The sequence below is a fragment of the Pseudorca crassidens genome, chromosome 6, assembly GCF_039906515.1.
Source record: "Pseudorca crassidens isolate mPseCra1 chromosome 6, mPseCra1.hap1, whole genome shotgun sequence".
NCBI classification, from domain to species: Eukaryota; Metazoa; Chordata; class Mammalia; order Artiodactyla; family Delphinidae; genus Pseudorca; species Pseudorca crassidens.
The window spans coordinates 124,405,592-124,420,490 of NC_090301.1; the positions used below are offsets into that span (position 1 = coordinate 124,405,592).

The 14,899-nt window shown below is 39.3% G+C and overlaps 1 protein-coding gene across 9 annotated transcripts in view; it reads right to left on the reverse strand.

Annotated features, from left to right (window-relative positions):
- The window catches only part of IWS1 (interacts with SUPT6H, CTD assembly factor 1), a 66,164-nt gene extending 58,527 nt beyond the window's left edge, over positions 1 to 7,637 (reverse strand). For 6 of the 9 annotated variants that reach the window (XR_010944500.1, XR_010944499.1, XR_010944501.1 and 3 more), the window contains exons 1-2: positions 7,309 to 7,637; positions 5,127 to 5,245 (exon numbers count right to left, since the gene is read on the reverse strand). Coding sequence is in view for 6 of the 9 variants with exons in the window: in XM_067742256.1 (XP_067598357.1) it covers positions 5,127 to 5,245; positions 7,309 to 7,342 (153 nt within the window). In the remaining 3 variants the exon portion in view is untranslated. The remainder of the gene's footprint in view (positions 1 to 5,126; positions 5,246 to 7,308) is intronic. The other 3 variants (XM_067742252.1, XM_067742255.1, XM_067742251.1) reach the window with 2 other exon arrangements.
- Between the last annotated feature and the right edge of the window lie 7,262 nt (positions 7,638 to 14,899).

Genomic DNA, 14,899 nt, shown 5'->3' on the forward strand with positions numbered 1-14,899 from the left:
AAGAATGCCCACTCTCACCACTTTTATACAACACAGTATTGGAAGGCTTAGCAATTAGGCAAGAAAAAGAAAAGGCATCCAAATCAGAAAGGAAGATGTAACATGGTCTTTATTTGCAGATGACATAATATATAGAGAAAACCCTAGAGACTCCACCAGAAAACTGATAGAACTAATCAATGAATTCAGTAAAATTGTAGGATACAAATCAATATACAAAAATCTGTCGCACTTCTTTACACTAACAATGAACTATAAAAAGAAATTAAGAAAACAATCCCATCTATAATTGCCTCAAAAAGAGTAAAAGAATCTAGGAATAAATTTAACAAGGAGAGTACACTGAAAACTGTAAGACACTGATAAAAAAAATTGAAGTCACAAATAAAAAGAAAGCTATTATGTGCTTATGGATTAGAAAAATTGATATTGTTAAAATGACCATAATAACCAAAGCAATCTACAGATTTAATGCAATCCATTTCAAAATTATGACATTTTTCAAAAAACTAGAAAAAATTATCCTAAAATCTCTATGGAACCACAGAAGATACTGAACAGCCAAAACAATCTTGAGAAAGAACAAAGCCAGAGGCATTATATGCCTAGATCTCAAACTATATTACGAAGCTACAGTAGTCAAAACAGTGTTAACACTGGCATAGAAAACAGACACATAGATCGACCGAACAGAATAGAGAGCCCAGAAACAAACCCATGCATATATGGTCAAATGATCTACAACAAAGGAGCCAAGAATATACAATGAGAAAGAATAGTCTCTTCAATAAATGGTTTTGGGAAAAGTGGACAGCTACATGAAAAAGAATCAAACTGGATTACTTTCACACCATATACAACAGTATACTCAAAATGGGTTAAAAACTTAAATGTAAGACCTAAAACCATAAAACTCCTAGAAGAAAACATACCCAGTGCACTCTCTGACACTGGTCTTAGCCATGTTTTTTGGATATGTCTCCTCAGGAAAGGGAAACAAAAGCTAAAGTAAACAAAGGAACTATATCAAACTAAAAGTTTGCATAGCAAAGGAAACTATCAACAAAACAAAAAGGCCGCCTACTTAATAGAATAAAATATTTGCAAAACATATATTTGATAAGGGGTTAATATCCAAAATACACAAAGAATTCATACAACTCAACACTAAAAAAAACAAATAACCCAATAACAAAATGGGCAGAGGATCTGAATAGACATTTGGCCAAAGAAGTCATACAGATGGCCAACAGACACATGAAAAGATCAATCATCATCACGGAAATGCACATCAAAGCTACAATATTACCTCACACCAGCTCTTATCAAAAAGACAAGAGGGCTTCCCTGGTGGCGCAGTGGTTGAAAGTCCGCCTGCTGATGCAGGGGACACGGGTTCGTGCCCCGGTCTGGGAAGATCCCACATGCCGTGGAGTGGCTGGGCCCGTGAGCCATGGCCGCTGAGCCTGCGCATCCAGAGCCTGTGCTCCGCAATGGGAGAGGCCACAACAGTGAGAGGCCCGCGTACCGCAAAGAAAAAAAAAAGACAAGAAATAACAAGTGTTGGGGAGGATGGGGAGGAAAGGGAACACTTGTGCACTGTTGGTGGGAATGTAAACTGATGCAGCAAATGTGAAAAACAGTAGCAGCAACTTAAATGTCCATCAATTGACAAATGGATAAACAAAATATGGTATATCCAAAGAATGGAATATTACTGATCACAAAAAGGAATGAAGTACTGATACATGCTACATCTTGGATAAACATTGAAAGCATTAAGTGAAAGAAGCCAGTCACAAAAGACCACATGTTATATAATTCCATTCATATGAAATGTCCAGAACAAGGAGGGGTTGGGGGGTGGGGGTGATAAGGAGGTAACAGCTAAAGGGTTTCTTTTCAATGTGATGAAAATATTCTAAAATTGACTATGGTGATGGCTGTACTACTGTGAATACACTAAAGACCACTGAATTGCATACTTTAAAATGGGTGAATTGTATGGTATGTAAATTTATCTCAATAAAGATATATTTTTTTAAAAAGGTGACATTTTTAAAGGTCAAATTTGACACAAAAATCCATGATGAAAAAAATATCAATATTTAAATACTAGCATACATACGACTAAGTTTTCCTTTTGCTTCAGGCTCCAATATGGACCAGTAAAGCACTGTTACTGATCCTGACTTGAAGATTTTGATTGTTTTTCATCATATTTTTTGCATTGTTTTAAAATATTATCTTGATCTTTTTTAACAGTTTCCTTAGAGATCTAAAGAAACACATGCAGAATGAGTATTATAGATAAAATGAATTAAAAAACAAACCAAAAAAACAAACCACAACTAGCCTGAACTCCAAAATGCAAATGGGAAAAACATTATTTGGAAAAATCACTTTGTGAGTACCATCTTGCAGCAGGCAAAACAATGCCCCCACAAAAGATGTCCACATCCTAATCCCCAGAACATGTAAATATGCAAAAGGGATGTGCAGATGTAATTAAGGATAGGAAGATTACCCTGGATTATCTGAGTAGGCCCAGTATAATTACAAAGGGTCCTTATGGGAGGGAGGCAGGAGGGTCAGAGACAGACAGACAGAGACAGACATGTGAGAACACAAGCTAAGGTCTGAGAGATTTAAAGATGCTACAGTTCTAGCTTTGAAGATGGAGGAAGAAGCCATATGCCAATGAGTACAAGTGGCCTGTACAGCTAGAGAAGGCAAGGGAGTAGATTCTCCCTTAGAGAAGGAACACAACCCTGGTGCCACCTTGATTTTAACCCAGTGTGACCCACTTTGGACTTCTGACGTCCAGAATTGTAAGAAACAAATCTCTTTTTTTAAGCCACTAAATTTATATCAGGTTGCTATGGCAGCAATAGGAAACTAATACACATCTTTTAAGCTTGGGGGCTATAACCTGCACTGCTCCATTTAATGTAACTGTACTCTTTCAAGGGTACAATTGGCACTCAAACTACTAGAAGTTTAGCAAATTAGGATAACCCTCCTGGAGGGGAAAATCTACGAAAAGCACAAAAATATGTTCATGGCAGACTTCATTTATAACAGCTAAACAGTCTAAATGTTAATAATCAGGAAACTGTTGAATAAGTAAGTCCATCCATATTATGAAATATTATGCAACCATTAAAAATTACACTTAGTGGGAATCTTTAACGACATGGGGAAATACAGTATAATGTTAAGTGAAGAGATAAAAATGTTATATTGATATGTAACATATATAGTAAAAACACAAGTAACTTAAAATGTATACATACGTTCTATATAATGAGAACAAAAATGCAGGAGAAATAATGTAAAAAAGTTAAGTCATCTGTGACAGGAGTATGCTGACTTCAATTTTCTTCTTTAAACTTTTATATGATTTCCAAATTTTCAACATGTACATTTTTTATTTAGAATCCATCTCATTAAAAAAGTAGTTGAAAAAAAGAAAGTCAACACTACACTTATACATTTATAACTGAAGCATGAAGCCATCAGTCAATCTCCTGATGCTGTTTTCCAAAATGGAAAATTAAGATATTATACACTAAATAAACTGTAACAATGTTTATGTTATCAAATAATTTCTACCTATCAATTACATTTTAATTAGAATTTAGTCTAAATGCTTAAGAGTGTACCAAAAACTGAACGACGTCAAAATAACTAAAAGATAAGCCTTCCTCTCACTTCTGATCTCACCTGCCCCCTATTTATTCTAGCCACAATGGCTACCACCTTAGATCTTTGTTAGGAATGTTCATCCCCTACATAGACACGTGCTATTCCTTCACCTCCTTCCACATCTTGATTCAAATGTCACTTTCTCAATAAGGCCTACGTGTACCTCCCTATTTAACACTAAAGCCTGCCCTCCACCTTGGCACCCTTCACTCTGTTCAAACTTTCTTCTTTCTCCACAGCATTTATCACCTCCTAACAAACCACAATTTTTAAAAAGAAGTGTGGAGGGCTTCCCTGGTGGCGCAGTGATTAAGAATCTGCCTGCCAATACAGACAGGGGACACGGATTTGGCCCTGGTCCGGGAAGATCCCACATGTTGCAGAGCAACTAAGCCCATGCGCCACAACTACTGAGCCTGCGCTCTAGAGCCCACAAGCCACAACTACTGAGCCCGCGTGCCACAACTACTGAAGCCCACACGCCTAGAGCCCGTCCTCCGCAACAAAAGAAGCCACCACAATGAGAAGCCCGCTCACCACAACAAAGAGTAGCCCCCGTTCGCCGCAACTAGAGAAAGCCCGTGTGCGGCAACGAAGACCCAATGCAGCCAAAAATAAAAAAAATTTTTTTAAAAAAGTGTATATTGTTTAATGTCTTTCTCCCCCTGCTGGAAAATAAATCCAAGGAGAGGATTTTTGTGGCAGTGGAACCTCATTTAGTCACTCAAAAGAGCCTGACACATAGCAGGTGCTCAAAAAATATTTGTTGGATATATGAATATACTAGTGATATGTCAAAGGACAGAGTCAATAATACAATCTCTAACAACTGCATCTACTACTTAAAATTGGACAATTTTCTGTGCATGTGTAGTCAAGCAAAATATATGGTATATTGGCCATCTTTATCATTCCTACGTTTCAGTTTGTGTTTACCAAAAACTTACACCTGAATTATTGGAAAAAGTCCCAATTTTATTTTGTTAACATTGTGCAGTACAGACTGTATAACCAGGGAAGCAAATTAAAATCATATAAATTTAATAGGTGATAACCACCATAACTTTCTATTTCAATTGATGTTTCTTCAGATTGCAAATCCACACTGCCCCACTAAGACATCATTCTGGGAATGGGGAAGCCTACTCAAATATCAAAAGCCTGGCCTATTTTCTGAATCAATAAGCACAGTTGAAACTGCCTAATATCCAAAAGGGGACTCAATCAATACTTATTTCCCTGTGATTTCATAAGTAACCAGACTATCCCTATTTATTTACTTTTAAAGCAGTTCTCTATCATTTTTGAAGGGTTTGAAGCCTAGACCCTAAGACAGGGTCTCTACAACTCCTAAATAAAACAGGTCTCATAGAATATGCAAGGGAAAAGCCTCCCCAAAGATGTTGTTTAGCCAATACCTCTGAATGACGTTCTACACTTCCAGTGTCTGATCCAGAGTGCTGCTCATTTACATCATCCTCAACGTCTGACCCTGAATCCCGTTCATCCTGTACTGGGGTAGCGCCACCATCATCTGCTTAAAAATAAAACAAAAACCCACTTAAGGTGTAAGATGGACGACATCTACAACTGAAATGAACACAATGAATCAAGAAAAATGTAAGAGCAAGAACAAGTGTAAGAGCACTGATGAAGCATAACTAATGATGCTAATTTGGGAATAAGACAACAGTACAATACTTACATAAATACCAATAATCATAACTTGTATTGTTGACACATGTGGCAGCGAGAATATATCATTAAAGGAATATGAAGCTTAATAAATATCACTAAGGACCAAGTCAACAAACTAATAGTGTGCACTTTATTTCAACTTTATGTTAAAATAACTGAGTCTATTTTCTCCATAGCACTTACTTACCACCTTCGGATGTACTACATGACTTTCCAAGTTAGTTTTGTTTAATGTGCTTCTCTCCTCGCTTGAATGAAAGTGCCAAAAGAACAGGGATTTTTGGTTCACTGCTGAATCCCTGGAGCCCAGAACACTGTCTGGTACAGTATTTGTTTACGAATGAAGAGCACAAGGAACTCCAGTCCAGAAATAGTGTAAACTCCTTAAAGTAAAGCATATACTACTATACTGTTATAAAACGAATTGTTATCTATCTTTAACCAATACTTTAAAAATACAAAGTAAAATTGTACTGAGAGGAATTTAGAGTTGTTGGAGAATATGGGAAGCCTTGGTTAGGAGTTTACTAAAAATAAATAAATTTTTAAAAATGAAGCACTCAACTATAGGAAAATCAAAAAATGTGTAAGAATGATATCAGTATCATACTAATGAGCTTCTCTACTTAGCTAAGGAGTAAAGAACATATATATTTAATATTTAATATTCTTATCATATAGTCATAAAAAATTCTGAAGTGTAACGAAAACTTATGCTTCAATGGTTAGAATATGGGGGAAAGAGGGCACAGAGAGGCTAAGACCCTGTCCTAGCATAATAGGAAATCGTTACACAATGCCTAAAAATGATGCAACGAGATAGCGTAAGTTAGGAATACAGGGATGAACGTCAAAAAATGGCTAAAAAAATGAAAAGTCAGGAAATTGCTAACTTTTCATGTCTTTCAGCCCGTTATATACACGTATTACATACGATTACTTATTTTAAAGTAATTTAAAAACACAAATGAACTGACAACTATTTTTAAAAACATCAGGAAACCGTTTAAAGCAAAAGAGCAGTATGTGTTTGGAAACGTGTTTGCAGTCACTACTATTCGCCGTCACATGATAAGGAATCGAAGTGAACTCAAAACACAACAGAGTAATTAACGCTTAGAAAATTATTTAAGCCCTTTTGATAGAGAATACTCAATGGAACTAGGACACAATAGGAAAGCAAAAGTAACGTTTTTATTCCCCACGAGGTTCTGCCTTATTCATCTTTGGATCTCCGGTGGCTAGCACGGTGTTAGCGGGGGGCGGGGGGGCCCGTGTTTACAGACTAAACAGGAAAAGAAAGGAGAACTTCAGTGAGGAGAAAGGGGAAAGATCTCAAGGTGAAGGAAAGGAACAAAAATCGCTAGTAAGCCCCAGAGGAACACGCCTTATTGTAAAATATGTATACAACTCAAATACGGGTCCTACGTGTTTGTTCTTTAATGGGAGAAACTAGTTTGCAGGCGAGATCAAACTAGTACCAACTCCTAGTGAAAAGTCTACATAAGATCCTGCAACCCCACTGAACAGCTAACTCCCTCGGATTCTCGAAAATCACTCTCAACTCCTGAAAAAAAACCCCTATCAGTAGACCTTCCCTCGTACTTTGCACACAGTAAGTGTCTGATGTATGGAAGTGGCTCCCTAATGCAGCAACGTCCTTCGCCGATTCAGAAGACAACTGTCCCTCTAAAATTCCCTCTCCGAGATTCTAACTTCGGGGGCCGCAGCCCGTCGGCGGGCTCTCAGCGCTCAGCCTCACTCCCCATTAGACCCGGTCGGCAGAAGGGAAGTCTCCGGGGCGTCCCTCCCCTCCCCACCCCTCCCCCGCGGGAGTGCGAGGCCAAGCCCGGCCAAGTAACCGCTCCGCCCCCAGCCCTGTCCCCTAGGTCCGGGCCCCACCTGACTGGTCGCCGCTGTAATATTCCGAGTCCATGGCAGGCGGGTCTCGGCGGGGAGTGTCTGCGCCCCGCGCCGCCCCCGTCACCTCCTTCCCGGCTCTGTGACCACCGACGGCGCGGCCCGGTGCTCAGAGGCTCCCACCCGACTAGAGGCCTTGGAGGCTGCGGAGATTAAGACAGCAACAGCTGCAGACGCGAACACTTCGACCTAGAAAGCCCGGGCAGACGAGGCCGTACACGAAAGGCTGGCAAGGTGTGTGGGTCACCGCACTACTTCCCAGAAGCACCTCTAGGGCCAAAATGGCGCCTGCCCACGACCCTCAAAAGAATTCAGTGCGCAGGCGCCGTCACCTGTCATCCAGCCAATGAGAAGGCGCAACGGTAATGACGCACGACACGACCGGAAAGGAGACTACGGGGAAAATTGAGCGGGAGCCGCGGCTGCGGTTAAAACCTTCCCTTGGAGGAACCTGGTCCGTTCCCCATGGAGATGATAATGTTACTGTATGGGTTCTTCGTCCGCGCCTTGTTCGAGGACCTTCTAATTTACTCTTCTGAAAAATGAAGACCCGCTAAAATTAAATTTTCCATCATACGGAAATTAACTGTTGTTCCCATAATGCAGCGAGGCGCTTGATTCCCGCCCTTAGTACAGGGAGGAAGTGGCGCTTTGCCCTCTGGGACTTGTAGTTCGAAACCTGGCGAGGTAGGCTGAGTTACCAAGTAGCATGATCAAAAGGGCCTCTTTTCAAGGCATTTTTCTTCCTTTCTTTTTTAAAATAACGACTTAACTTTCATCTTAAAAAGCCATTTGGTCAACAATACGAAGTACAGGTTTTTGCTTCCAGAAGAGTCCCCCCTAATGAAATCTTGAGGAAGTCACACTGTTGAACTTGACTTGAGCACTATATGCTCCCTGGAAACAACAATGGTTAGAAACTTCCTGACCTGTCAGTGTTCCCAGAACGGCTCACTGTAAAGAACCATCCTTGTCCCTATCTCTTAGGTAAAACTCACTCTCCACCCTTTTTCATGAGTCCTGTAAGACTTACAGAAGACCCCCTTGTTTACCCGTGACAAGGCCAAAGACCTTTCCCCATTTTTCTGAACCTGCTCATAAGGGCGGACTCAGATCCTCAAACTTCCTGTTCAAATCTTTGCCCTCTATAACTAGCTAGATACGGAGATAAATATTTTCTGTTCACTTGACTGATTGAAACTTCTGATTGCAAATCAATCCCGACTATAAATCATCCCACCTTCCTCCCTATGAAAGCCTAAGACAAAACCGCACAACCTAGACATTCTGATCTTCATATCTGGTGTGCTCTCCCTATTGCAATACCCCAAATAAAGTCTATTTCCTTGCTTGTTTTTCTCTTAAATAAAGAGGACAATGTTACTACCTTTGGATTGGAGGAGGGCCAGAGGAGGTATAGGCAAATGTTCCCCAGCAGGTATAGAGTTGCAGAATTAGGGCCTTTTGTTAGTGACAAAGCATACACCTTGAACTGGATTTCTGGGCATGCCTAGCCTGCTGTAAGGCCTCATGTGGTGCCCTGAAAGGTCCATCTCCTACCTTGGAGTTGAGATATGTGAATTCCCTGATGCTAGCTTTGCTATGAATTCTCAAAATGCCTTAAAGTGAAGCCACATTCCAGCTTTGATAATCCTGGAACCCTTTGTTAGCCAGTCAGAATATGCTGGCAGAACCCAGTTCTAGGCTCCAGAGAAGGATATGAAAAGAGAAGGAAGAGAGAGGGATGGTTTCTCTGGAAATTGTCATTTTCTTGCAAGAGAGTTCATGGACGTTCTTTCCCCTGTATAGTGGAAACCAGCTTTGAAATCCAAGTCTGCCCCTTCAGCTGTAAGAATGACATCTTCTCAGGCTGTTGTGAGAATTATAAGAGAAAGGAATTAATGATGCCTGGAACCAAAATGCAAAATTAAAATATTCATTTCCTTCCATTTAATAGAAGAGGCCCCAGGATCTAAGCTCTCTTCTAAAGAGAGTGGGTGAGATTGTACCTGTGTAATAAGGCAAGGTGAATAGGGCAGAAGTCCAGGAAGAGATTAAATGGAAGGGAACCCAGTGCAAATCCTGCCAATAAAGAACTTGTAATTTCACCAAAGGTACAAGACCAACAGCCGTGAAAGTAATTGGGCTAAACGATGTAATTACAAGAGGATAATTGCTGAATTTTAACATAAAGATTCTAACTGTCCTGGCGGTTTGGAGAATGGAGAGATAGAAGTGGACTGAACACACAGTAATGTGCGGAGCCCCAGAAGGCTGTAAGGAAGTGTCAGATCTATTTTTTGTACTCAAGAAGCCATTAACTTAGTGAGACAGGACAAACTTTTTGAAATAAACGTAGAGTCTTAGTCAAAGCATTGTGCCTGTAAATGCAAACACAGCTCCAGGAAAGTTTTCCAGAGTCCTTTTTCACCAGCTAGCTGTCCTTCAGAGCCCCCAGTGGAGAAATCCTGGAGCAGCACAGGTGTGCTTTTCTGAGTCCTGGTTGCCTTGCATCTTGGAGACCACCATCTCTCCAATCCTCATTCCTCTCTCCAGTCCCAGCACAGCTGGTCCATGCTGGTGGTGGTAGAGAGGCTCTCAGGGGGGGAGGCTGTTTTTCCCACCAAGGATAATAAGGACAGAGAAGAGAGGAAGGGAGAAGTGAGCTTGCAGCTATCCAGAACTCTCTTTCCCTTGGCTGATAACCCAGAGACATGTAAGATTTATCTGGCCAGGCTTTTGAGACACTGTAACTTGATGAACATGTCTGGGAGTGAAATGTTACACAATATAAAGAACAGCCTGGCACTGGAAGAGTTTCATACTGGGGGCTCAGAGATCTGGGCTCTGGGTCAAGCTCTGAGCTTATTGTGTCAAATGAGGGAGTTGAATCAGAAGATTTCAAGGCCCTTTAATTTCATTATTCTATGTCAGAGAAGCCAGGTCTCCAAGTCTGACCTGCCTTCTTGTGCTTGAGCCACTAGAGGGCCCTGCCGGTGAAGAAATGAAAGAAACAAGTGCGTTCTAAGCCTGCTCCCCAGGTCTGTGCACTGTTCTCACACCCCAGCCCCATGACTCACTAGGACACACGCAAGATGTGTCCTGCCAAGTCATTTGTAATATTGAAAAGTGGGACTCGCTTGAAAGCCCATTAATAGTGGGTAATGAATCACTAAACATCAGTACCATGGCACTCCACCCCGCCACTAATACAATTGAATTGAGTCTTTAGCTCTCACATGGAAGGATCTCCACAATATATGAAGTGAACAAAACGGTCATAGACTACTATAAATGGTATAACATTATTTATGTGAACAACCAAAACAGCAAACAAAAACCCAACCTAAGAATTCCTTCATAAAAATAGAGGGAAAAGAACTTTCTAACAAAGATTGAAAGCTAAAAGCCATAAAAGGCTGAAAATTTTGACTAAACATAAAAACTTTAAAAAAATAATAAAATAAATGTAAAAACATATGCGTAGCAAAATCAACACACCATTATCGAAACCAAAGGATAAATGATTAGGAAGTTAAAAAAAAAGTATTTTTCAACTCATATCATAGACCAAAGGGCTAATCTCCCTAATGAATACAGAGCCCCTAGAAATCAATAAGACTAATAACTCAATAGAAAAATGGGCAAAGGATATGACAATTCACAAAAGAGAAAAAAATTTTTATAAGGAACAAGGTTTTTTTAAATAAATTTATTTATTCCTTTATTTATTCTTGGCTGTGTTGGGTCTTCATTGCTGTGCGTGGGCTTTCTCTAGTTGCAGCTAGCGGGGGCTACTTTTCGTTGCGCTGCACCAGCTTCTCATTGCGGTGGCTTCTCTTGTTGCGGAGCACAGGCTCTAAGTGCATGGGCTTCAGTAGTTGTGGTTTGCAGGCTCAGTAATTGTGGTGCATGGGTTTTGTTGCTCCGCGGCATGTGGGATCTTCCCGGACCAGGGATCGATCCCGTGTCCCCTGCGTTGGCAGGTGGATTCTTAACCACTGTGCCACCAGGGAAGTCCCGAGAAAATTTTAATGACCTTAAGATGCATGAAAATATATCCTAAAGTAAGATAAAAGCAAATTAAAATTATATTCAGATACTAATTTTCACTTCTCAGGTTGCAAAAATCTGATAACATTCCATTGGTGAGGCTATGGAGGGAGAGGCCCTCTCATAGGGTGCTGGTGGGAGTATGTTAGTGTAGCTCCCTAAAAAAAGCAATCTAGCAATGTTTATAAAAATTACAAATGCATATGCCCTTTAGCCTAGCAGTTGCACTTCAGAAAATGTATCCTACAAATATACTTTACTATGTGCAAATAATGTATCTACAAAATTATTCATTGCAGCACTATTTGAAAAATACTGGAAATAACCTAAATGTCCAAACAGGAATGATCACAAAATTATGATACACCTGTACAATGGAATGTTACGTAGTTATAACAAAAAACAAGAAAACTCTCTTATGTACTGATATATAAAAGATTTATAAGCTGTGAAAAAATGCAAAGTGCAAAACACTATGTCATCTTTTGTGAAAAGGGGAGGAGAACATATATTTGTAACCATATCTTTTAAATTTGAAAATCGTATAAAAAACAAAATATTGGTGTCTGTCAGGGGAAGGGAGGACAAGGAAAGAGGGTGGGAATAAGCTTTTAAGGTTTTTAATAAACACATAACATTTACTCTTGCTCCACGTGATAACTCCTATACAACTCTATTTAATTTTGTCATGTTATATCTGTGAAAATTGATAAGCAGAAGCCTCATTTAAAATGGAGTCAGAAGGTCAGAAAGGGGAGCTCTTATGCCCTACTGCTCCACATCAGTTACAAACCCGACAGAAAGAAGTATCTTTGCATGTCCAACAGGAAGAAGATTACTGCTTTACCACCCAGCAGGAGGAAGGAAGAAATTTTCCTCGCCTGGCAATAGGCAGCCAATGAGAAACGGTCACACCTTAGCCAATGAAAAGCCACTACACTTCAAACTCCCAGTTTCCTCCAATGGACTCCGTTTAACAGCCCCTCCCAATGCCCCCTTCTCTATAAAGAAAATGGACCTCTCCTTTGTTCGCTGGGTGAGATTGCAGTTCACCATAGATTGCATGTCGTGGACATGAATGAACATTTTGCTGGCAAAATAACTGGCTGTTTTATTGTTTTAGGGCAGCATATCAAATTAACTTCACAGCCCACTAACTTACAGCCCATATCTTGAAAGCTTACAGACCATAACTTGAAAACCGGAAGTGCCAGTCTCCAGTTGCCCATGGTGTGGAAGCTACCCGGACCAACCTGCTATGATTGGGCCCCATCTCTAGGCCCAGTGATCCAGGCAGAGATATCTTCATGGATTCTGGTCTTGCCTTTTATAGAAACCATAGGTGTGTGCCCTGCCCTGAGCAAAGCCTCTTCAACGCACAATTATGTGTGTGGCTGAATAATTATTCAAGTTAAGGACTCTCTGTTTTTGTTTTGTCTTAGTTGGTTCTGGTTTTGGTTTTGGCTTGTGGTGAGGACCATATCACTGGAAGTGTGGGAGCAGAGACTACCTGTGTGTCATAAAGGGGTTCAGCTTTGGAACCATGGTCGAACCAAGTGACCTTCACAGCCTTTTTTAAAAATATTTTTTATATTAGTAAAAATATATATATAACATAAAACTTGCCATTTTATCTATTTTTAAGTGCACAATTCACTGGCATTAACTACATTCATAATGTCATGTAACCATCACCAAATATTTCCAAAAATTTTCACATCCCAAACAGAATCTCCGTACCCATTGAACAATAACTCCGCATTTTCCCTTACCCACAGCCCCTGGTAACTTCTAATCTACTTTCTTTCTCAGTGAATATGCCTATTCTAGATATTCCATACAATATTTGCCCTTTTGGAACTGGCTTATTTCACTCAGCATATTTTCAAGGTTCATCCATGTTGTAGAATGTGTCATAACTTCATTTTTTTATCGCTAAATAATATTCAATTGTATGTATATACCACATTTTGTTTATCCATTCTTCTGTTGATGAACACTTGAATAGTTGCCACCTTTTGGCTACTGGGAATAATGCTGCTAGGAAGAGCAAAATTGCAATACAAAATCAACACTCCAAGGTTAATTTTTTTCTATACACTAGTAATGAACAACCTGAAAAGAAAATTAAGAAAAACAATTCTAAGAACATCAAAAAGAATAAAATGCTTAGGAATATAGTTAACCAAGGAAGTGGAAGCCTTGTGCACTGAAAATAGAAAACATTGTTAAAACAATTAAAGAAGATATAAATAAATAAAAAGCTATCTCATGTTCATGGATTGGAAGACTTAATATTGTTAAGATGGTAATAATACCCCAAATGATCTATCTACAGATTCAGTGTAATCCCTACCATAATCCCAATAGTGGTTTTTTTTCAGAAGTAGATAAACCTGTCCTAAAATACATATGCAATTGCAAGGAATTCCTGGAGTTAAAACAATTTTGAATAAGAACAAAGGTGGAGGACTTTCACTTCTTGATTTCAAAATTTACTACAAAGCTTCATTAATCCAAACAGTGTGGCATTGGCATAAGGATAGACATATAGACCAATAGAATAGAATTGAGAACCAGAAATAAACCCTCACATCTATAGCCAACTGATTTTTGACAAGGGTGCCAAGAGTGTTCAGTGGAGAAACAACAGTCTCTTCAACAAACGGTAACAGGAAAACTGGACATCAACATACCAAAAAAATGAAGTTGGACCCTTATCTTATACCATATACAAAAATTAATTCAAAATGGATCAAAGATCTAAATGTAAGGGCTAAAGGTATAAAACTTTTAGAAGAAAACATACAAGCAAATCTACGTGACCTTAGATTTAGTGATGGTTTCTTAAATATGACACCAAAAGCATAGGCAATAACAACAAAAATAGACAGAGTGGACTTGGTTCAAACTAAAAACTTCTGTACATCAAAGGAGCACTATCAAGAGAGTGAAAAGACAACCCACAGAATAGGAGAACATTTTTGAAAATCATATATCTGATAAGGGCTTAATATCTAAGGTATATGAAGAACTCCTACAATTCAGTAACAAGAGAACAAATAGCCCAATTCAAAAATGGGCAAAGGACTTGAGGAGACATTTCTCCAAAGAAGATATAAATACAAGTGGCTGATAAGCGCATGAAAATATACTCAGCATCATTGGTCATTAGAAAAATGCAAATCAAAACCACAGTGGAATACCATGTCACACCAACTAGAATGACTGTAATCAAAATAATAGAAACCAACAAGTGTTGGTGAGGCTATAGAGAAATTGAAATCTTTATACAGTTGCTAGTGGGAATGTAAAATTGTGCAGCCACTGTGAAAAAGTTTGGCCATCCCTCAAAAAGTTAAACATAGGATTACCATATGACCCAACAAATGTAATCCTTGGTATGGATCCCCAAACAATTGAAAGCAGGGGCTCAAATGGATTTTTTGTTTTATAATACATTTAAAATTTTGGAATAATTTTAGATTTACAGAAAATTTGCAAAGATAGTTTAATTTCC